Raw genomic sequence first — 23,481 nt, 5'->3', positions numbered from 1 at the left:
ATCATTCAAATGTATGATGTTTTGTTGCTCGAGTGCCTTGGTGGCCCAGTGGTTACAGAGCAGGCAATACAACCTCGACGTCTGGGGTTTGATTACAGCTATGAGACCTTTGTTGCATGTCACACTCCTCTCTCACTCCCTCTTTTCTACACTGTCCTCTGTCAAATATAGGATGCTAGAAAGCCAAAGAAATCAACTTTAAAAAAAATATATATATATATAATATAATATAAATACAATATAAACACACTGCTGCTCCATCTACATTTTCTTATTTGGACTATAACCTTGACTATTGTACTGTAAAATTGAAATAGACAACAGAGACGGACTGATTTGACAGGCTGTTTGACATCCAGCCAGATAAAGACAAAAACTACTCACACAAAATACAAAAGTACTCCAATGCAGATCCTGTAGTAGTATGTGAAGGAAGATGAGTCATCAAATTGCCTACATCTAATTGAATGAATATTTGCACTGAGCAAGAAAGTTGTGCCAACCAGTTACAGAAAATAGCCTTGAGACAAGAAATCCATATTGAAATGAATTAGAACGCATATCACTTTCCCCATTGTATAAATAAATGTTTACTGTCTTTAAAGTAGAGGGAATCGTATAATTGACACAAGAACATTTGCTGCTTTTTATTACTTGACTGTGTGTGTGTGTGTGTGTGTACAAAAAGTACAAAATGATTTGCAACAAAATACACTTAAAGTACCACAAGTAAAAATACTCATTATGCAGAATGGCACGTTGCCTAATAATTAATATTGAATTATTGAATTATAATTATTGATACATTAATGTGTGCATTACTTTAATGTTGCAGGTGGTAAATGTGGAGCTAATTTGAATTACTTTATAGACTGCTGGATAGTTTAACCCATAATTATGTTTCATAATATATTAGTTGATTTATATTTTGTATTAACATAATGTGTATAATATTCTGAAGCTGCAAAGTAAGTAAAGCGGTTAAATACATGTAGTCAAGTAAAAAGTACAATATTTACCTCCAAAATGTAGTGGAGTAGAAGTATAAAGTGTCTGAAAATGTAAATACTCAAGAAAGGTGGAAGTCGAGCAAAGATGTTTTTACCATAGACTATATATATAAGAAGGTTTTCACAATACATTTTAACTTCCTGTTTATAAAATACCATCTGATTACAGAGGAAGTCATTTGGTACTCAAAATATAGCAAATAACGTTATTGTAAAGTCCTGTCTGAATGCACCTGTATTTCACTATATTACAAAACTGACACCTAGTGAGTGAATTTAACAGGTACACCCAAATATACAGCTTTACTGATAAAAAAAAATGTATACAGCTTCAAGACTGACTGAACTAGAGATAGAAATGTTCATTTGATGTGAAGCATAGACTTTCGTCAAAGATGTTCTATAGTTATTTCTTAACTGTCTCATTAATGGTTCTCGTACTAACGGTTGTGGGTGGAACCTTACGTGACAACACGCGTTTTCTTCCGGACTGGATTCTCTGCTGCCACGCAGTTACTTTCATCGTGTGTGCATTTGTTATGTCGCCGACTAGAAACACATTCATTCCGTTTTGCTTTGACACGCTAACTGCTCACGTTTGGTTTTGAGCTTTTGAGTGTCAAGTCTTTTTTCGTCGGTAAACATGTCCGAGGCTCTGCTGCAGTGGTGTGTGGACCAGTTACACCACAAGTTCGGGTTGGAGGCCTGCGAAGACATCGTCCAGTAAGTCACGTTAACGCTAGTTAGCCCACAAAAAATGAAATGTCTGACGTCAGGTGAAGTGCTGACAGCCAACAAGCTAACATGATACTTTGTATCTCTGCCGTTTGATGTCACGTGAAGGATCCGACTAAGTTTGTAATGACGTATAAGGTTAGGACACTGGAATTGTTAAGTAAGGTTAAAAAACACAAACAAAAAAAATATTATAAATAATCTCCTCATCCATAAATCTATAACTACCCATAAGTATTACATAAGCAGACCATTAAACATTGCTGGAAGCCACACAGATATCAAGAAGCGGTGTGTAGAAATTATTTAGGTCTTTTATGTTTTCTACATCCACTTTGACAAAAAGTGTTATTGAATTAAATGGTAATTTTGCCATCCTGCTGTCTAGATACATTCTATCCATCGAAAATGCAGAAGAGATCGAGGAGTATGTGGGAGACCTCCTGCAGGGCACAGATGGGAGGAAAGGACAGTTCATCGATGAGTTCCTCAGCAGGTGGAAGAAGACTCAAAGACAGGCCACGGATACCGCAAGTCCTTTCCCTCTCAAGGAATCTTTTTCATCACCAGGTAGGCTGTCTGATGTCTGCCATTGAATGCATTTTGATTTAAACTGTACATAAAGATACCTCCCAGCCTTTAACAACCTGCCATAAAACTACAATGCAAGGTACTAAACATTGTAAAGTTGTAATGATTAAATGTCTTCTGAGTGGAAATGTAATTACAGAGATATTTGCGCTCCTTTCCTAGAGTCACAAGACATGACCAAAGACAGCCAGAAGAAGTCAAAACGCAAGGGTCGTAACAAACTGGAGGTGCTGAATGTAAACCCAACAGAGCCGGAGCCAGAGGCAGTCAAAACCCCCATTGATCAGATGAGGGTGAGTAAACTCTAAACTTTTGTTCTGCTATCACTTACTTCATGAAGGTAATTCTCATGGTTTGAGTACAACGAAGACAAAACTAATTAGGTTTATTCGTAAATGATCCATTTTATTTCTTACCTCTATCTATTTATTTCTTCTATTTGTGTTTCCTCTCTTCCCTTTTTCTACTTTGTCAGGCCCAAGAAAACAGCAGTTCTTCTTCAACAAAGAAGAAAAGCAAGTTTGTTAATCTCTATGCTAAAGAGGGACAAGACAAGCTGACTATCTTACTCCCAGGTCGACATGCCTGTGACTGCCTTGCCCAAAAGCACAAGCTTATAAACAACTGCATCAGCTGTGGTCGCATCGTATGTCAGCAAGAAGGTTCAGGACCCTGCCTCTTCTGTGGAAGCCTGGTACGCAAGAGTTTCTAGTCCTTAGATTACTTTTTTTTTTCAATCTACTTGTTGTGCTGACAATCATTATTTTCTAAATCTAGTATTCTTTCCTCACTGATTCTTTTTCTGATTCAGGTCTGCACAGGAGAGGAGCAGGAGATCCTGCAACGAGACTCCAACAAAAGCCAGAAACTACGAAAGAAGCTGATGGGAGGTGAGAGCCAAAACTAGTCCGAATTATAAGACACTCAAATCTATAATGACGTGGATCGAAGGTGTGAATATGTTTGTTTTTTTGGTGACAGACCCTGGAGAAAGAGATTATCTCCCACGCCAAGAGGCCAAGATGAAGGCTGGCTTGGAGAAGGCTGTGCAGCACAAAGAAAAACTGCTGGAATATGACAAGAATAGGTATCATAAAACACACAGTCACGCTAAGAGCTTCACAATAATGGATAGGTTTACTGCTGTGTGTGCTATGTCTATACTGCAGAAGGTAAGCGGGACACTTGGTGGTAACACTTGCCTATTTCTTCACCGTCCCCTTGAACTCCAGTGTCAGGAGAACGCAGGTTCTGGATGATGAGTCGGATTACTTTGCCACTGAATCCAATCAGTGGTTGTCACCCAATGAGCGGGAAAAACTGAGGAAACAGGAAGAGGAGCTGAGAGAACTTCGCTATGCCTCTCGCAAGGACAGGAAGATCACGTTGGACTTCGCTGGCAGACAAGTGCTTGACGAGGGAAACAACCTCAACGAGTACTACAACAAGTAAGATACTCTGACTCTACTTGACTCAGCGCTGCAAGGGCAGTGTTGTCTAGTCATGCTTAACGCCATTTGAAATGCTCGCTATTTAGGTTGGATGAGACCCTCATGGCTATGAACAGCGACTCTACATCCAAATCGCCAGTGTATTCTAAAAGACAAGGTGGAAGACAGACCCTCGGAGAGCTGGTCAACCCCAACATAATGCAGTCCGCACCAGAGGTAGGTCATTTAAACTGGGAGTAACAATGGTGTCACACTGCGGTACTTCTACACTTCTGTATTTCTACATTTGTATCATCATAAAGCTAAAATGGGTTGAATGAATGCACTCCCCAGTGGGTGGATGTTGGAGGCAGCAAGAGAAACACGAAGCAGGGAAAGAGCTCGGCAGAGGACCAGGGAGGAGAGGAACGGCACAAGTTGCGTCTCCAAGACAAAAACTTGCAGGAGATGTCTGACGGGGGCTGGTGCCTCAGCATGCACCAACCGTGGGCCACGCTGCTGATCAAAGGCATCAAGAGGTAAGGAGCTAACAACATCCCAAGTGAGCTTTGAAGATTAACCAAATTGCAGTATTAACCTAAAAATCTCAGGAGTCAGGCCAATGTAAGCAGAGGTAACATTGTGTTTTGTTTGTGTGTGTGTGTGTGTAGGGTTGAGGGGCGAACTTGGTACACATCCCATCGGGGTCGTCTTTGGATTGCTGCTGCAGCCAAGACGCCCACTCCTCAGGAGATTGCTGAGGTGGAGGCCATGTACCGCCAAGTGTACAAGAAAGGTACACAACCTGCACACAGCAATTTAGGATAATAAGACTGTGCATACTGGAGGTGATATGCTTCTAGAAGCCTTGCATGCAGCACTTTGATTGAAGTCATGTTGGAAACCACTGCGACAAAGTCTGCCTTCACCGTGTAAGTGGATCTTTGCTCTTGTTTTTCGTGCAGAGCCCAGGTTTCCTAAAGACTACCCCACCGGCTGCCTGTTGGGCTGCGTCAACGTGACCGACTGCCTGTCTCAGGAGCAGTTCAGAGAGCAGGTCAGTGAAACATTACACCATACCATAACTATGAGTTTAATACCAGTACTAGAGTTCATTTAGAATTCGTACTACCACAACTTGGTATTGAATTGCCGAACAAATCGGAGATGTGGGTGATTCAGGCCTGAAACTAGGCTGTGTGTCATCATAAGGGGAAGTGATGGACAGACTTGAATAATCATGTGAAATGATGCCTCACCGCCGCTGTGATGCTTTGCAAAGATACTTTTGTTACATGTGATTTAAAGGATTTTATTTTCTTGAGTTCAGTGTCAGTGTTTGGTTGATTTGAGATCCAAGTAAATGCAGTTGCAAAAAAAAAAATACAAAATCAGGCAGAAATGTGTTTTTTGCTTTTGGCTGACTTGGAAGATTGGTTGACAGTGTTGCTGTTCTTGATGTTGTTTTGTGTAGTTGAGCTCTCTGAATTCCCATCGTCCTCCTTTTGGCTTTTCCAGCCCCTCTGCCCTGGGAGGATATTTTAAATACCTAATTTGGTTTCATCGTGATTTGTGATTTTATAGACATCCAGAGGCTTATTCCATCCAAGACGATACCGTACAAGACAAAAAACATTCAGTCAAACACATGAGTAAATTAACTGTAAAGTAAGGATATTTAACTGACAGTTTTATGTGTTCGAGGGATAACTATAACTTTTCCTACACCATTTCCTTTGTATATCTTGGAAACTTGACTGAGAAACACTGTATTTGACTGAGTCAACTAAGCATTCTGTGTAAAGATTGCTGCAATATCAACTCTTACCAGCAGAGGTCAGACTGCACCTTTTTACCAGACTCTGCCAGTTTACAGTATTCCTCACTAGAGGCAGTATGCGCCATAGGAACAATCACTAAAGCACAGATACAGGCCCTCATTGTACCAGTTAGCTCCCACCAGAATGGTTTATATATAGACATTACATCGGCTTCAGCAGCATACATTCATAGCAAAAGGGCGTATTTTATCTTGTAGTATTTTGTGATTACACTCACAATATTGTCTAGCTGCAGGAGACATGAGCAAAGAACGCCCTCGGATTACTACTGAAACAACAGAGTGCACTGCTTCTTTCAATACTATTCATTTAATGTCTTCCATCAACACTTGTAGTGACGAGGACTCTGGTTTGGCTCTGAATATGTGATGCGGCAAAGCATGGTTGGCAGTACTGCCAATGCGGCCTTTTTGGACTCATAAACTGTTAACTTGTGTTTTTACACCCATATTGATTTAATTAATTGCCGTTTTACCAAGTATAAACTGGAAAAATGTACCCCACTCCCCATTAAGTCGTCATGTGTATACAGAGTCGCTCCCCCATTTGCCATCAATGGAATACATTTAACCTAATTACATTCCCATCCTCGTCTTGCCTGTTTTGCCTCTGGCTTGGGCAGAGACTGTCTGAGGTCCACTGGTCTCTTTCTCTTTTTTTTCTCCAGTATAGTGCAGTGCATGAAATGTTCGAGTAATCGTTCCAGTTCCAATAATAACAGTTTGTCGATCGCCAGAAAATGAATAGCCATCAATTATGATAAGTAAATAATTCTTTAGCAAAATGAACAAAATCTCCGATCAGAGACACACCCTTATTTGATACAGCGTCAGTCAGTTCTCATTATTTTGACGGTGTGCATAAACGTGCCTTATTTGTCCTATCACACAGAAACATACACACATACATATGAGATACAGTAAAACTGAACAAACATGCTCTAACCCTGCAAAGCTACCAGCCCTCATACACACGAACACATACACATGAATGCATTCATGAGATTATGAGATACCGAAACACATCACATTTGGAAATCGCAGTCTTATGTAGACTTATGTATTTTTTGTTGTATTAGCCATTGAAACAGCAATGATCCCCTTTCAGGATGTACTTGCGTGTCCGTGCGTCCCTGCACACATGTTGTAACACATGTTGTAACATATGTGTCTTCCTACATAAAGACGGATGTCTTATTTGTCAGTGTTTGGGTAAAATCAGCTTTTCAAATGTGTACTGCTACATGGTTTGCATTCTGACTGCCGGGACCTGTAAATCTAAGGGCTTTCCCCTTTTGTACTCTGTCCTCATTCTCTCCTCCACCACTCATTCCACCCAGGGCTGTAAAATCATGTTTGCAGGCAGTGTGACTGCCCTTTCATCCTGTGAAAGGGTGTGTGTGTCTGTGTGTCTCTGGTCTCTGTGTGTGAGTGAGTGTGTGTGTGTGTGTGTGTGTGTCCACTTGCACAGAGCAGCCATAAATAACACCCCCACCCAACACAAGGCCCCTCAGAGAAAAAAGGAAAGAAAGGCAGATGTAGAAAATAGTGAAGCAACCAGAGAAGAACAACGGTACCAAATACCTCATGACGGTGCTGAACAGTTGGTTAGTGCTTATTCCAGTCGCTGCTTTGGAAAATAAAGCAGAGGCTGTTTGCGGTTTTAGCCTTTTAAGCTTGCTTCCTTTTATGTAAGCAGAGGAGTGCATGTTGTGTGATTGCATAGTAGCACACAGCTGAGCTGCTGGGCTGGGGGAGTGGGTGAGGCGTAGGATTTACTGTCCTGTGCTGGCAGTTGTGGGTGGTTAAAAGGGGGCTGGTGAACGACAGACAGCCATTATTCTTCAGGCTCTACTAAATCTGCCCCTCGTGATGTATGAAATATTAAAAGTGGAATGTGGGTGGATCAGGAGAGCGTGTGAGAAACACTGTGAATGCAATAAATGCGGTAAATGTGTGAATATCACCGATCCAGTGTGGTAGCAGTCATTGTCCTGTCGGGGCGCCGTTGTACAAAGCAACACCAAAAACATCACGCCCTGTTGACAGACATTGTAGAAAGACCACCCCAGGCTGGGCAGGATTTCCATCTGCTTGACTTGGACCAGTTCTTCCCCTCATTAGAAACGGACTGGTGTATTGATCCATTCCACACATAATCTCTCACTCCTCCCAACTCCTCAGCTCCCGTTCTACTGATAATTGGCCGGCCATTATGATCTGTGCTCTGTCTCTCCACCCCTATCCCCCCCCCTCCCCCCCAGTGCTCACTAAGCAATGGGTGAAGATGTACGCCTGACCTGCTGACTGCAGAAGGGGGGGGGGGGGGGGGGGGGGGGTGTTGCTGCAGATTGAAAGCTGAATTTTTATTTTTTTTTAGCTGGAGGAGGCAGAGCAAGATAATTAAATAGGACGAGCAGAGAGCCCCGGCCGAGCTTAGCAGGTTTATGGGTGGTGGATTGGCTGCAGATGGTTAACTTCACACATACAAATGGCACTCCGCTGTCCGTTGTTTTAAAATTGCACATAAAATGAAGCATAAGTATATTTTCAGTACAGCATTTATCTACACAAGCACAGACCTGTTCTAAGTCTGCAAAATGGCTCACAGCGCAGGCGAAGGCACATCACACCCCACACAGTGCTTGAATCGCACCATCAACTTACTCCTGTGGTGACAAAATTGATTGGATCAATCCACACTAAATAAGGGTCTGATTTATTCCTCTGTTGGAAAGACCATATCACCAGCTGCAGAGCCACATGTCTCAGTGAATACAAGTCAGAGGTCTAGTCTTTTGGACAGGCATGCCGAGAGCAAGACCGGTCACTGTTCAGAGTTGTATTGATTCATATGAAATGACTATGAGGGCAAGAAAGCAAAGGCTGTGTGTGTGTGTGTGTGTGTGTCTGTGTGTCTGTGTTATCTAATCAAAGGGCGCTATGAATTCCCTGATGATGAAATGTTGACATAGTAATGCAATATTGTAAGTTTCCACATTCACAGAGGTTTTTGAACAGTAATGCAGCCTTGTGTTTCCCAGATAAGCCTGTTTTATTAACCTCGGGTCTATTGAAGGCTGACACACAGCAGGTCCCCTGGCACCTACGTATATCAGAGAGACACATATATTTGAGACTTGTACTAGATAGTTTATAGGAGTGGTCTCAAACCGGTCTAAGAAAGGCTGGATTCCATTTGTCTGTAAAACGTTCCGATCTGGGTAGAATATCCCCTTAATTGTGTTTAGATACTGAAGATTCTTGCTTGCTGTCTTATTTGTTGTGAAGGCAAAATACGTTTTTATTATTTCATTCCTTATCTTTCCTTGTTTGGGCATTCATAGGGCATGTAAGAACGTTGCCTGCATATATGTAACAGTATCATCTGCATACAATATTTGTATGTAACTGCATTATCTGCGTATCATAAGTATGTCCAGGCTTCTAATTTGTCAGCAACCATGTGAGTGGGTTCTGTTAGGTTCATGGAACCTCTAGACTGTGGGGAAACCTCATGTAATCCAGCCGCTTACACAAAGAGAACCGGTTTCAATTATAAACAAAGCATTTAATACCTCTCATGCTAAAACAATTGCATAGTGGAGTACATTATTTACAGTTACACCGAATATGACCTGCTCACCCCAAAAGTCGTTACCACCCACCCAGTGGTACAGGAGCAAGAGGCCGGAATTTCTTTATCCCCCACCTTACATAGTTCAAAAAACCTCCCATAATGTCCGTAGTTCCTATTGGCTAAATCCAGTTGGCTCCTCCTCCTCGCAGGACCCTCGCACGGGTATGACCTGTAATTGCCTGTCTAGAAATCTATCTGTCCCTTACTCCGAACATACTATTCTTTACAGTTTAAAACATTCAATGACTGTCTTTTATGGCTTAACACTTCTATGGTAAACATTCTATATAAAGATAAAGATTTGCAACTTTTGGCAAAAACCTTCACAAGTTTCACAAGCATAGAGCTAAAGGTGCTACAAATTCTACTAAGATACACTTCTAACTACAAATCACTTGTAACTACAAATTCTAAAACACTTCTACAATTATGAATCTTCTAATTATGTATTCCAAGACACTTCTAATTATGATTTCTTATTTATGAATCATTAAACACTTCTATTATAATTTCCTAAAACATAGTTCTAAACCCAAATTTCCTACAGTTCATGCATATTTTCATACAACGTGAACTCATTTTAGAGTTCTGCATCCTCTTCTCTCGATGATGCATCCTCTCCATGTTCTGGGGGCGACTGTGGCTCAGTAGTAGAGCGGGGTCGTCCTTCAATCAAAAGGATCGGCGGTTCGATCCCCCGGCTCCGCTAGTCCATGTCGATGTGTCCTTGGGCGAGACACTTAACCCCAGATTGCTCCCGCAGGCTGTTCCTGCGCTGTATGGATGGATGTGAATGTTAGGTAGTCCTGATGGGCAGGTGGCACCTTGCATGGTAGCACCTGCCGTGAGTTGTGAATGTGTGAATGAATGTAGTGTTAAAGCGCTTTGCGTTGTTGGAAAACTAGAAAAGCTTATACAAGTACGGACCATTTACCATTCACTTTATTTCCCCCTGTATGCTTGTTAACAGTCCCTCAGTTCTGGTTTGGGTTTCCTTTGCTGGTTGCTTGGCTCTTGGAGAGGGTGTTTGCTTACTTTGTACTCCTATTCTAAGTAAATGGACATTATCTATGATATTTTGTTTATCCTCCTCTTAAAATAACAAAACTGTCCTTAAACCTTGCGTTGAGAAAGGTGGTTGTGTTCATATTCCTGTCCTCATATCTGTGTCTTCTCAAATATTCACTTTAAGCTGACGTTTTAGGTTGCTGTCTTCTTCCTAAACTGTCAAAGAAGAGAATATCTTTGAACCTAGTGACAGGGCAGAGCAGAGAGTGCTGTTTTTCAGCACTAAAGGCTTCAAGGGCTCAATATCTCTTTTAACCCCTCAATAATTATGATGTCTGTATCTTTAGGCGTGAGGTGCCATTTCTTCTGATCATCAGCTAGAACTGAAAAGACGACGTGCCGTTGTTCCTCAAATCCCTCGACCGTTTCATACGCTGAGCCCCAGCGTGTCGGGATAATTACGGATGAGTTTCTGTTCTGGCAGTTGCAAATTTAGTGTTTTCTTCCTCGGCTGTCAGACCACATTGGTGACCCGCTGAAAGCAGACACTGTCTTTCTGAACCTCGACAGTGCTCCTGACACATGATCTGTACTCGGGCCCCTCGTTAACGGCGAGATGCAGGCCGTGCCCAAAGCAGAGGACTCATGTGAAGTTCTTCTGAAATGCTTTATTGTTTGCTGAGGCAATATCAGTGGTAATAACTGCCATATTTGGCATGTGCAGCTTTCATGTTTCGTGTGCTATCGTTGTCTGGACCCAGGTTTCTCAACAGTACACACGGGGACCTCTCCATTCATATGTGTTCTGCTACAACCCTGTGCAGTTTCTTAGCCTCATTTGAGTTTGCATCATACAGCCGTAGGGTAGGCGGTGAGTGGGTTGTATTCGTAGCATGTTGATTTTCCTCAGCTTCTCTCTGCTACTATAAGAGAAATATCACACTTCTTTTGCAAAACATTTCCTTTTTTTCTTTAAAAATAACTAATTTTACAAATTAAATAATCTTAGAAATTAAGTAAAGTTGATAGTTCTCTGTGTTGAGCACAACAGCATCTAAGTTAATATACGTCTGACCATAGTGAAAGTATTATCTACACTGTGAAAAATTAGTAATGAAACCGTTTCAAATATTCAAAATGGATATGCATCGAAAATGTATACATTTGTTTCATTGTCATACAGTGTATTTATCATAGTACACAGTTTGTGTACATAACAGTGTCATCTGCATACAGTGTTATCTGAATACAGTATATGCATTTAACTGTATCATCTGCATACAGAATATGTCTCTTAACAGTATCATCTGAATAGATTATGTTTATATAGCTGTATCACAGTAAAACAATAAACATAATAATAATAAATGAATTGCAGCACAACAGGAGATGAGGTCAAGGTTTCAAGCTCAACTCCAATCAAACGCCAACGAGAGGAGATTGCTCTTTAGCGGCGACTAAAAAGCGTCTGATCAGCTTTTATATGAATGTAAAGTTGTACCAGAGATGAAGGGCAGCCACCACAAAGGCACTGTTGCCTCTTTATTTCGGTCTGCATCTCAGAACATCCAAGAGCAATCTGATTGGTCAACCTCAGTGCTCTAACTGGAGTATGATGATGCAAGAGTTCTGCTAAATAAGGTTGCGCCAGCCCATTTAAAACCTTAAATAGAGCTTGTAATGTCTTTTGTAGTAAAGTATATTTGGCTTTACATATATCTTGATAATCCAATCATTGTCTAGTCTGGATTGGATATGACGGTTAAAATAAGAAGTGGTTAATTCAGTTAAATGTTTCTTTACCAAGCCAAACTGCACTGATTGGAGAGTCGTTTTCATTTAAGTCACAAGTCAGTGTTGCTGATTCTATTATCTCAGTCTCGGCGTCATTGCTTCAGTGCTCAGATGCCTATATTGTACTTTTATCTTTTTAACCTCCAGTTAATTCTTCGTTTTTAACTCACAGCTTCTTCATGAGTCTATATTCAACCCCATTATTGCAGAATATACAGTATATACTCTACTATACTGCAGGACCGTAGATGAATGCGCACCAGCACATGTCGGATAACGGAAACCACAGGCTTGTGACACATCACATAGCTGCAAGCTTAGCCACTTATCTGTTAAAGTAAGTGCTGGTTTCTGTGGAATTCCATCTGTACAAGCTCTGCCTCTGACCTCCAGAGTGGAGAGCTCCCAGTCTTGTTAGGCCGGCTGGAAGCTCCGACTGATGCCTGCGTTTCCTTGTGTGGTAATGTGATATTTATATGCTGAAAGCCTTCCTGCAAGCATGCCCCCCCCCCCCCACACACACAAACACATACTCTGAATATATTGGATGCATTCCAAAGGAAGGTAAGTTGGGCAATGCTATTTTTTTCTCCCCTGTTTTCCTCTGTGACATTGTGTGAATCCATAGCAGTGGCAGCTCCCCTCTCTTCCTACTCCCTTCCCCCTACATCATTCCATCTTCATACCCCCCCCCACCCCCCACCCCACACTTTCTCTCTAACAGTATGTTTTACAGGTCAGGGCTGTGAAACTCTCTGTATTCGTGGAGAAGTCCCATTATGTTCAGTGAACAGACCTGCACGCAACTATAGATCGTTCCCTCCGCAATCTCTTTTTCTGTGCAACCCTTCGTCACACACACTCGTATTCCTCCTCTTCCTCCCTTTTTTTCTTGCTGGGCAGTTTGCCATGACAGAGGGGTCAGACATCATGTGATTCTGCAGTGGTGTGGAGAATGCATTCAGCCCAGAGTCCCCAGGCTCTGGATGACAACCAACCAAACCTCAGTCACAGGTTTTCAACAGCATGAAAAATACATAGAACCATCTGCCAGACTTGAAATGGTCTGCTACTCTGTCAAGAATTTCACCGCTGTCCTTAAACCACTTCTTTGAAACGCCACACACACTTCCTGCTGTTGAGGGAACTGTCAGCGAAGCCCCCTTTATTATCTCACTTCCATTTTGCACTGCTCATTTAATGGGACACGTTCCTCTCGCTGTATGCTGATCACAGGGACTTGGAACAAAGATAAAGGCAACACAAGTAATTTCAGGCAGCCTCCTTTGATGGTCTGAAAGACGGCAGTGTTGATGAAAATAAGTTGGAATCAAAGAGAGGTAACCGAACACCACGCTGTATGAAGTGTGAGACGGAATGCTAAACAGGTTCAACTTCTTCCTGCTTCATTCCTTAAAAATGATGTGATCAATATTGCTCTTTTAAGTCAGACCTCTTTAACGAATGACTTTTCTCTCTTCTGAACTGGAAAAATAATGTTGCTAAAGTCATAGTCATTATGTAGTCATTACTCCAGTACGGTCCTTCAGAACTTAAACAGGAAAGCCTGCAGATGCTCATAATGTTAGTGTTGACTTATATTATTGACTTCTGAGTTAACCAGATTTGTGTTTGCTTTCACTATCTACTATATTACCAGACATTACATTAGCAGGTTTAGTTATGATGTATTCAAGATTCAGTGTAGCAGTTCCAAAATATTACCTGTTATGCAGCTAAAATTGTCACTGGTAATAACATATTTTGAAATACTCATGTTTAGATTGATAAACGTCCAAAGGACTTAATTCTACCATAATGTTTACCTTTTATAAAAGTAGTGATTCACAAGAGAAGTTGATGTTTGTTTACCTCTTTATAGTCATTTTTGGTCAGTCTTGATTTTAGAATCTTGATTTTATTATAGAATTAAGATTATTTAAAAACGTTTTATTTATTTATTTATATATATATATATATATATAACATATATGGAAGAAATGGTGGAGGGTCTTAAAGGGAATCACAGGAATATCCATCAGAACCGTGTGATTTTGTGGATAGAAGATGTTCAGCTGTTGCTGTTTTTGAAAAGGTATGTTTGCACTTCTTTTATGTCCCAGCAGATGTTACTGGAACAGCCTTTATTTTATTTTTAGCTTATGGAACATTCATCTGCTTCCCAGTTTGTGCTCTCTTTGAAATAATGGCCTCGGTTGTGTTAAACAATGTTTGCATAAAAAGAGGAAAAACGAGACCTCTGTAGATTGTAATGTGGTGATCTATTTAGTGCCTTGCCACGGGCAAACTTAAACCCCCCACAATGAGCTTTAATGAAGCATAGAATCAATATGTTTGACATTTATCTGCCATCTCCACATCTGGTGTTTGTTGTTGGTGCCCCAAGATGGCTCCTCATGAGGCTAGTGTCTGTGCCAGTTTTCTGTTCTTGGAATGAGGAAAAGAATGAAGGTTGTGTGGCGCAGTCGCAAAGTACTTCATTCTCCGAGTCGGTGTGCGACCGTGTTCCCCGGCCATGGTGTTATCAGGAATTGGAAGAGCTCTCAATTTAGTCATTATTCTTAACGCCTGTCCCCATCCAAATGTGAGGACAGGCATTACTTCACTCATTACCTCGAGCTGATTTTTTGTGTTTTTGCCAGAATTCCCCAGGCATGCCTAAGCAATTGCTTTATGTCACACAGGCCTGTGTGTGTATGTGTGTGTGTGTGCGCGTGTGTGTTCATTTAAAAGAGATCTTTATCCAGCCAGGCCCCGACCCAGCAGCAGTATAAGTATCTCTCCTAGAGAGGGAGAACCAGAGAGACAAGGAGCGAGAGACTCTCTGCCACTGCAGGGTCAGAGATTACAAACTCAATTGTACTCTGCTGGATGACATGTCTGCTCAGCAACTTCCTGCTAGCGACATCAGAGGGAAGGAAAGTATGGAGAAAGACGGGGGAGGCGAGGAAGGCATTCCGTGCCGCTAGTGCCATTAATCTTTCTTTCCTTTGGGTGCGGCAAACTAAGAAAAAATCCAGCCAGTGAGTCTGACTTATTACCAAGTTATAATTACTGGGAAAACAGAAGAAACCTTTAAAATGAACCACAAAATACAACCTGTGAATACCTTGTAAATGATTATCTTAATCTGTATTTCTCTTCACTCTTTAGTCTGTGTAATTCGAGCGCATATTCCCTTCTGATATTTAATATCTTTGTTTTCTATTGATAGATTTGAGATGCTCATTAGGATAATATTGATCACTGATATCGATATTTATCACTGGTGTATCATTCCAATTGTTCCCATTAATAAGCCTGTCGCAATTATTTCATCATTGCCTGATCGGGATTATTTGAGCTGCCCGCCATTGTTTTGCATAATCGTTGGATTTTACGATCAACGCAATTTCAAGCACTGTTAGAACTGCCTCAAAAAAATGAATTCAGTGCATTTTCATCAGCTGGGCAAGTAAAGTGTGTACCCGAGTACAAGGTTCTGATGTCGGGGGGGAAACAAACAAACATGGAGACAATGAGCTTGGCTGTCTAGATCTCACTGCTGTTGGACGGGTTCTTCTGTTTCTGCTCATGAGACCATTTCTCTTGTTTTACGAAGCTGGATGAGGACAGAGAGGTGCTGATAACTGCTTTTTATATTTATAGTCGGTGCAGCGGTGCGTTTGTCAGCTCTGGTCAAAGTGATGGTGGAGATAACTTACAGACCGTCCTTTGCTGCGTGATTTCAGAATGTTTTAACCATCGAAACAGAACGAGAGCAGAACAGACACTGAGCTGTTTGCCGCGGTCATTCGACGAGTTCAAAATACAACAGTGGTTACTATACCGAAGGTATACCGAATGTATACACATTCTGCTTTTGCTTATTAATGATTGTATCAGTGAATAAAGACCTACCCGACTTTACAGGAACAGCATTTTTTTGCCTGTTTCATTGTCTTCTGCACATGTAGTGCTCGTACGTTACCGGAATATACATATAGAACAATAACGCCTTAAATAAGTAATCCAACAGTAGCGTGATTATATTGTTGAATCATACTTGATACAAATATGGTATTAGGCTTATACTATCATAGTGGCATGAAAAGAACAGAAAAGGACAATTAAATATTTAATCATAATGATTTGAACGACAATTAGTAATCACCTAAAATGTCATGATCGTGGCAGCCTTACCTGATAATAGGTAACTACCAGTAGAATAGAGAAAAATATACAAATTCATGAGAAACAAGTTTCTCCATTCATGTGTTTGGTGAAGGCATTAATGGGATCTTTCAAGAGGTTGAGTCCACAAGCTGTTAGCTCGGTGCTGCCAGCTGTTGTCGCGGGCATCAAGTGTTTCAAGTTTCTTTTTGAAGATTGCTATTGCTTTTATAAATAGTCTGACCTGTAAATCAGTAACAAACACGGTGGAGAGAGTACCGGTATGAATCACATTTTATTACCAAAAGAATGTTTTTCCTCTAATGTTTGATTTTGTTATTGAAATCACCAGATGTGTGTATTGTAAACCACTGTTTCACCTGTTGTATTCATCAGGAAATCACGTTGTTTTGGGCTCACCGTCTGTGACAGATGTGTTCATATTCCGTATCTTGGTTTCAGGATCTTTGTCCATTAAAACAGTGACTGGGTGTCGTACTCAACGTTTAGCTGAATGTTGTTGTTTGTCTTCAGTGTATGAGCCCCATTAGTCCCACCCAGTAAATGTCTTAATTAGGGGAGTGTGCCTTGGTATGAGCTGCTGTCGATTTTAATGGCAGGAGGAGTGTGATCATTATTTTCAATGAGGCTCCAGTGATATGCGCTGAGGGAAGCCGGGAATTCACAGTCTGCCCCGTATACACCAGGTACCTGCTTGTGATTACAGAGAACACACATAAAATAAGATGTGCTTTTTCTTTAGTGTGGCGATGTCTCGTTGACGCGTCTGTGCCTTCAACTCGCTCAGCTCGTTTGGGCCAGCTCTCAACTTTAGAGCTGAAGGGTGGTAACGTGAAACGACAAAGTGTCTGAGTGTCCACACGCTCTATGTTTAAAGTTAGAACTCATCATTTAGAAAGTGGCTCACTCATTGGTAAGAGCATAATCCAATTTTTATAAGCAGCTAAAAATACATGTTACAAGTAGTTTCCTGTACGTATACAGTACATATATGGATATATTTCTATATATACACATACATATATATTTGTGTATTAATTTGTCTGTATATATATATATATATAGTATATGTGTATATATTTGTCTGTATATAGACATATATATTTGTCTATATATTGATTTGTCTATGTACGTCTGTGCGTATGTACGTGTGTGTGTGTGTGTGTACATTTAACATGAAATGCTTTTGAGTCATTAAAAATATTGGCATCATTAAAATAGGCTACAAGAATCAATAAGGAATTTGCAGTCTTACTCCCTTCGCTGCCACTATTTCATCCTTTGCCGTATTTAGTGAAATGTCTTGAAGCGCACAGTGCACAAGCTCTTTTGCCGTGGTCCACTGGGCAAGTTGCCATCAAATGCTTTGGCAGGCCCTGTGTGTGTGTAGTAGAGTATTGATTTACATGCAACATCATTTTCTTTCCCTCTCAAATGTCCTGTGGTCAGTGTAGCGAGAATAAGATTCAGCATAATTACTTGAATAATGCTGGCTCTTCACATATCTTTTAACTGTGCGCTGCCTGTGCTGGGTGTTTAAAACACATAATGGCATGTTAACCAATGAACTGCATCCTTGGTCATACCGTGAAAGAACATGTTTTTTTTCTATCTGAATTATAAGCTTGACCTTTCTCATCAATCACTTTGGGTCCAGACGTCACTGTAATAATATTAGAATTGCCAAAAAGCAACGGAGTCATCCTCTCCCCTCAACACAAGTTTAAAAAGAGCACGTGAGAAGCTATTGGGCATCTCTTGTAGATATTCACATCACCGTTTACATACATTATATAACAATATAATATATTCTGAGATTAGGATGATCTTTGAAGTTGGTAAATATGGAGAGAATACTATTTAGTATAGCAACCCTCTTCCTAGAGAAATAATATTTGACATTTTAGAGCATATAACCAGTATTAGTGCTCATGTCGCATCTGACTGTTGTCCAATCGTGTTAGCAGTTATAACTATACATTTCCTCTCATGCAGAAGCGTTGTGAATCGGACTGTAGTTAAAGAGATACTTGGCATTTGAAGGGTTCAGAAGATGCTGAACTAGCTCACTTTCTGAATCTGATACAATTCGACAGTCGCAGGCTAGAAATGAGAGGCTGCTTTTTTTTCTGCCTCTGTTTGGAATCAAGGACCCGTTGTTACAAAAATGTCCGTATCATTGTAAAGTACCATATGTGAAGCGGACGGGTATACAGCAGCATAATAAGGAGCGGTTGTCTTACATCATTCAGGGCTGTATTAGTGCAAAGATTACCCATGAAATCAAAAAAATATTATAAGTATAAATCAAAAAGGACGCGTAAAGAGCTCTTATTCAATGCCTCCTGTTCTCCCTGGGAACGTATCGGTCAGATCATCTTATCTATTGTACGCTGCAGCACTAACCCATGGGCTTAGGGAAACATAAAACTTGCCTTTGATAATAATCAAGGGACAGCCTTCCTTCTGTGCTCCCTTTCTCGAGCCGTGCTCATTGCCAGTCTCGAGAGGAGGAGGGAAGAGACGCTTGTTTCCCACAGAGGCTGAGTGAACACAGGTGGGAGTGTCAGAATATCAAAGCAAATATTCACCTTAAGAGATGGACACGTTCAACGTGTGTGTGTGTGTCTACTTAGTAGAAGGGTTTGACTGTGATTTTCTGTAAATTGCAGTGTCGTTGTTTGATACTTAAAGTATGAAAATAACTTGTTTTTTTTCATGTTTGCTATTTGTAACTTCCGAACCATTATTTATTAAACATTGCATAATATTTTCTCACCATCTCTGTGTTTAGGAAAATGCTGCCGCACATTAGAAACCTGTTTTATTTATTTTATTTTTTTCAGTTTTTAAGAGTCCAGCACTCGTCAAACAGAAGCTTAACTGTGAGTGCAAGAGACACCCCTTTGCCTTGGAAAGTTCCAGCAGTTAGCGTGTAGAGAAATGTGACTGTTGTGAGGCAGTCTTGTTTCCCTCTTGCCTGAGGGCCACTGCAGGAGGTGAAGTCATAAACATAGCTGTGAAAGTGGAACCGAGCTAAGCGAGGAAGTCTGTGTGAATCTCCCTGCAAAAACACATGACTTCACTACACCTGTCAGCACTAGTGCTAGCTGAAAGGCTAATGTGTGGCTTGCTCTTTCCCAACTGTTGTTTTTTGTTTTTGCAGAAGCTGAATTGTTATGCTTATGAAGCAGCGGAGTAGCAGAATTAATTTAATACCTCTGTCTCCTCAGTCTCCCGAGGAATTTTAATAGTGGGATGGTGGACTGGTGACAGCTGGAAGTCATTGACATGAAGACAATAATTGCTCAATTTCTGACACACACAGTTGGTTTCTTGAACTAAACACCGCAGTACAAATACAGCAAGGCATCGTAGTTAATATCAGCTATTCCTGCCTTCCTCACTCGGTAGTTAATGTAATTGTCACATTGCAGTGATGCTTTGATCAAATAAGACAAATGTTTTTACTGTAATTCATCTCAAAGTACAAACTTGGATTGGTTGTACTTTGCGATACAAGCGACCTATGTAGGCTTGTACTTTGAGATTAATTACAAACTTACATATGTTGTAAATTGGGGTTTTTACTTTTGTCAGTGCAAAATGTGTGAATTGACCTTTTTAATTGTACCGAAACAGGGAGCATTTTCTAGGCAGAGGAAATGTGTTTTTTTTTTTTTCAGTTGAGCTGAGTGTGGCAGTAATTGGTAAATCGTGGGCCGGATGCTGAGCTTCTAATAATGAGACATGCCTCTCGTTGTGTCGAGGATATTAATAATGTAAAGGATTCAGGAGCCAGTGTTGGACACTCCTAGATAATTAATGTTCACTCTCCAAACCAGTTGGTTCTGTAGGTGAAGGAGCGTGTTACATTTTTAATCATCGCCGTGCAACTCGGTGCGTCTGAGCTCCAAAGAAAGGGATAAAGTGAGCTTCACTAGCTGCCTGTTTAGAGAGATACGGTTAGCGACGCTGTGGGTTAATGTCACATGACGCCGGTGTGATCCAAAGCCTGTGTCCATACGGGCTGAGGGTACGTACGTTTGCACCTAGTTTTAAAGGGCTTGTTAAAGGTGTCTGACAAAGCGTTGGCCATGTGGACGTCCCTGTAGCTAAAGGTAAAAACCTGGTGGATGTTTACAGATACTAACTGCAGTTATTTTAGATTGCAATTAATAAAAGGGTGCTTGTAACATAAAAGCAAAGGGTGTGTATAACCCCTCCTATATTTTTAATGATAAGATATTCTTCCAGTTATGTTCTCAACTAATCATGTCAGAAAATTGTGTCCTTTACGGTTTACTGAAGCCCAAAGGGACTTCTTAAGACCGGATGTATTGTCCAACCAATAAAATACTACTCACAGATATTTGATTTACTATCGCATAAGAAAAATAAAAAAGCTTGCTTGAAAAACGACTTTAAAACGATCAGTCAATTATCAAAATAGCTGTCGTTAAATGTTCCGATTATCGACTAATTGATCTAATCTAATGTTACATGCGTGATGTATTTTGGCTGTTTGCCAGAGATGCTGTTTGCATGATCCGATGACACCTCTCAGTTGAGTCTTTTTGTCAAAATCTTTCTATATGCATGAGCTGCTTCTATTCGAAAATATATATCGAGAGACCTCGCCCATTTGTGTCTTGGCAATAAGTCAAGAATCTCTAATAATTCACAGGTAAACACTGATGAGCACAGTGGTTTTACTAAATATTGTACAAATTAACCCGTGCAAGTCTAGGTTTCATTGAATGAGTAAAGTCAAATACAACATGAGTGCTAGGCCGACATGTGCTGTAGTGACAGGTATGATAAATTCTGCCAATTTACCTTTTAACGCCCGGTCTGCCATCAGTACGACAACAACACTGTCAGGAGATATTCACTTACTGATCAGCTCTTCTTTGCCGCCTTTCATGATGCTAAGCTGCTCTTAATGAAACTCAACACTTCCTGCAGATGTTTCAAAGTAAATGTGACGTGAAAAGAGTATTTCTCGTGAACCGCTGGAAGGCCTTTGATGTGAACCAGATGGAGGAATGACTTTGCATTACAGCTTTAAACAGCAGATGGGAGGAAATCAAGTAAACAGGATTCTTACTAAAACACAATCAAAGTGTAGACATAAAACTTGGAATTAGACATAAAGGCCTGTCTGTCATAATAGCTTTTCCCCAAATAAATGAACAATTTGTGGTGTAACAATATGTTTGCGCACACAAATAGAGACTTATAACATCCACAAATTCTCAAAGATGTATGATTCTGGCTACATGTATTGAGCTGTATTAAGTCACAACTTTGCCATTAGACGTAACCTGAATATGTCACACAGCCGTATGAGACGTGCATTAACACTGGTACAACTTACAAAATTTAAACAATTAAAAATCAATTTAAAGGATCAGTAAACAAGACTAATTGACGCATGATGACATATGACACAATTTCTGGTTTTGAGGTTGTCGGCTGCAGTTAATTTTGGAGATTGTGTTGTGTTTGAATCCTGATACATGATACATACATGAACAATACGCTTGTTTGCGTGTCCGTCTTGTCTGCGTGCGCTCTCGTCCTGTGCAACGACGCAAAAACAAATAGTGCACTTACAGCGGAGCGTGCAGGAAGGCTGAGAGGCAGTTTACAGTGCCGTGTTTCCTGAGGGCTGCTGCATTTGTTTGAGGGCTAATGAATGCCAGAAACAGGCTTGTGCTGTTTGGTGACCACAGTAGATTAAAGAACGATTGGCGGAACGGTTGCCATTGCGTACGGTTCCCGACAACATCCTTTCACCTCCCACATGCAACCCGTAGCTCAGAGACAACCCATCTGTTTCTCCATTCCCAGGGTGACACCAGCCCTGACAGATCCGGCTAAGCAGTATTTCTCAAGTGTCCTTTCTGGGAAAACACCTTTTGGCTTTGTGTAGTTCCTTATCTATCAAAATCTCTCCCTCACCTCATACTCTTATTATCCGTCTCTCTTACCGAATCGTATTCCTCGTTTTTTTACCCGCTGGTTCTCCCCCCTCTCATTCTCTGCCCCCCCCCCCTCTTATTCCACCCTCCTCATTTTTAAAAGCCACATGCTCCCAGCCCGTCTGGCTCAGTTGCACCCTGCCAATGAAGGGCTTTTTATTGGGCTGAGATTGAGTGCAGCCAAGCAGGGCCTGGCTCGAGCTGAGGCTGGGGCCAGGCTCGCCATCCCCCAACCCTCCCACCCCCCCCCCCCACCCGACTGCACAGCCCACTCCACATGCCTGTTCTGGTCTGGCCCTGTCGCCCAGAAGGAGATTACTTGTCTCTGCTGCCCTTAATTGCCGACAGCAGCTGAAAAGAGCCAGAGAGAGAGAGAGAGAGAGAGACATTGTGGAGAGAGGAGAGGGAACAGTGTTGGCTTGTCGAGTCGTTACTTGACAAGCTTGGACTCAAAGGTTTGTGTCCCTGCTGTCAAACCCTGGCTCTGTATTAGCTGGTTTTATTAAGATGGATGTTGTTTTCATCAAACGTTGGTAGGAACTCGTAGTATTTTGGACCGTACTAAAAAATGAATAGAACAGTATATGGAAGGCAGATGATGAGTTGGAGAAGGGAAGCTGTCGAAACCTCAGTGCGAGTTACTTTATTACAAGGATGTGTGGTGAGAGCAATAGGACCACTGTGCCCTCTTACTGCCCTCTGAGCCACTGTTATGTTTCATAGCCAAAGGCACGCTTCCAGCAGCCTCTGCCCCGCCATCCCCTTTTCACTTTTTCCAATGAACTTGTTAATTTCATGTTATTACAGTTGGTTTTATGTTGAATCCCCTCTGGCTTGATCCCAGCAAATTAAATCGTGGGCAGTTTATTGAATTGACGGTCTCTGAAGAAGCCGTATGAATTTTTCGACCTCCTTCCTTTTTGCTGTTTAGTATTTTGTAAGCAGGTTTTCATTCAGCTGGGCTGTCGTTGTAATATTTAGAGTATTATTGACAGCACGCTGCCTCCTTTACTGGTCTCAGGACGTACAAATCAAAGTGTTGCAGTATGTCTGGCTTGTAAATAAAATGATGCTTCGGTTTGAATTGTTTGTGCACATACTGCTTTTCTATTCTCTGGCCAGAAGAAGTGACGAAACACAACATATTTTTTTCTTGTCTACACGCAGAAAATGTATGACTAAATTCTGTTTCATGTAGCTACAATGCTTTAGCCGGGTTCTGTCCAAAGGTTCAGACGACGAGAGTCTTTCC

At 41.2% G+C, this 23,481-nt stretch overlaps 1 protein-coding gene across 1 annotated transcript in view; it reads left to right on the top strand.

Annotated features, from left to right (window-relative positions):
• Nucleotides 1–1,547: 1,547 nt before the first annotated feature.
• Nucleotides 1,548–23,481, top strand: part of trip4 (thyroid hormone receptor interactor 4) — a 68,450-nt gene continuing 46,516 nt past the window's right edge. Inside the window, exons 1-11 of the mRNA XM_076078708.1 lie at nt 1,548–1,733; nt 2,134–2,315; nt 2,499–2,629; nt 2,812–3,030; nt 3,148–3,226; nt 3,318–3,423; nt 3,569–3,784; nt 3,874–4,003; nt 4,121–4,305; nt 4,438–4,562; nt 4,732–4,823. Coding sequence (XP_075934823.1) covers nt 1,654–1,733; nt 2,134–2,315; nt 2,499–2,629; nt 2,812–3,030; nt 3,148–3,226; nt 3,318–3,423; nt 3,569–3,784; nt 3,874–4,003; nt 4,121–4,305; nt 4,438–4,562; nt 4,732–4,823 — 1,545 coding nt within the window. The 5' untranslated portion in view covers nt 1,548–1,653. The remainder of the gene's footprint in view (nt 1,734–2,133; nt 2,316–2,498; nt 2,630–2,811; nt 3,031–3,147; nt 3,227–3,317; nt 3,424–3,568; nt 3,785–3,873; nt 4,004–4,120; nt 4,306–4,437; nt 4,563–4,731; nt 4,824–23,481) is intronic.

The sequence above is a fragment of the Anarhichas minor genome, unplaced genomic scaffold (assembly GCF_050575085.1).
Source record: "Anarhichas minor isolate MPS153535 unplaced genomic scaffold, ASM5057508v1 ptg000067l, whole genome shotgun sequence".
Classification (NCBI taxonomy): domain Eukaryota; kingdom Metazoa; phylum Chordata; class Actinopteri; order Perciformes; family Anarhichadidae; genus Anarhichas; species Anarhichas minor.
The sequence above is the reverse complement of the archived record's forward strand: the minus strand, read 5'-3'. Positions and strand labels throughout refer to the sequence as shown.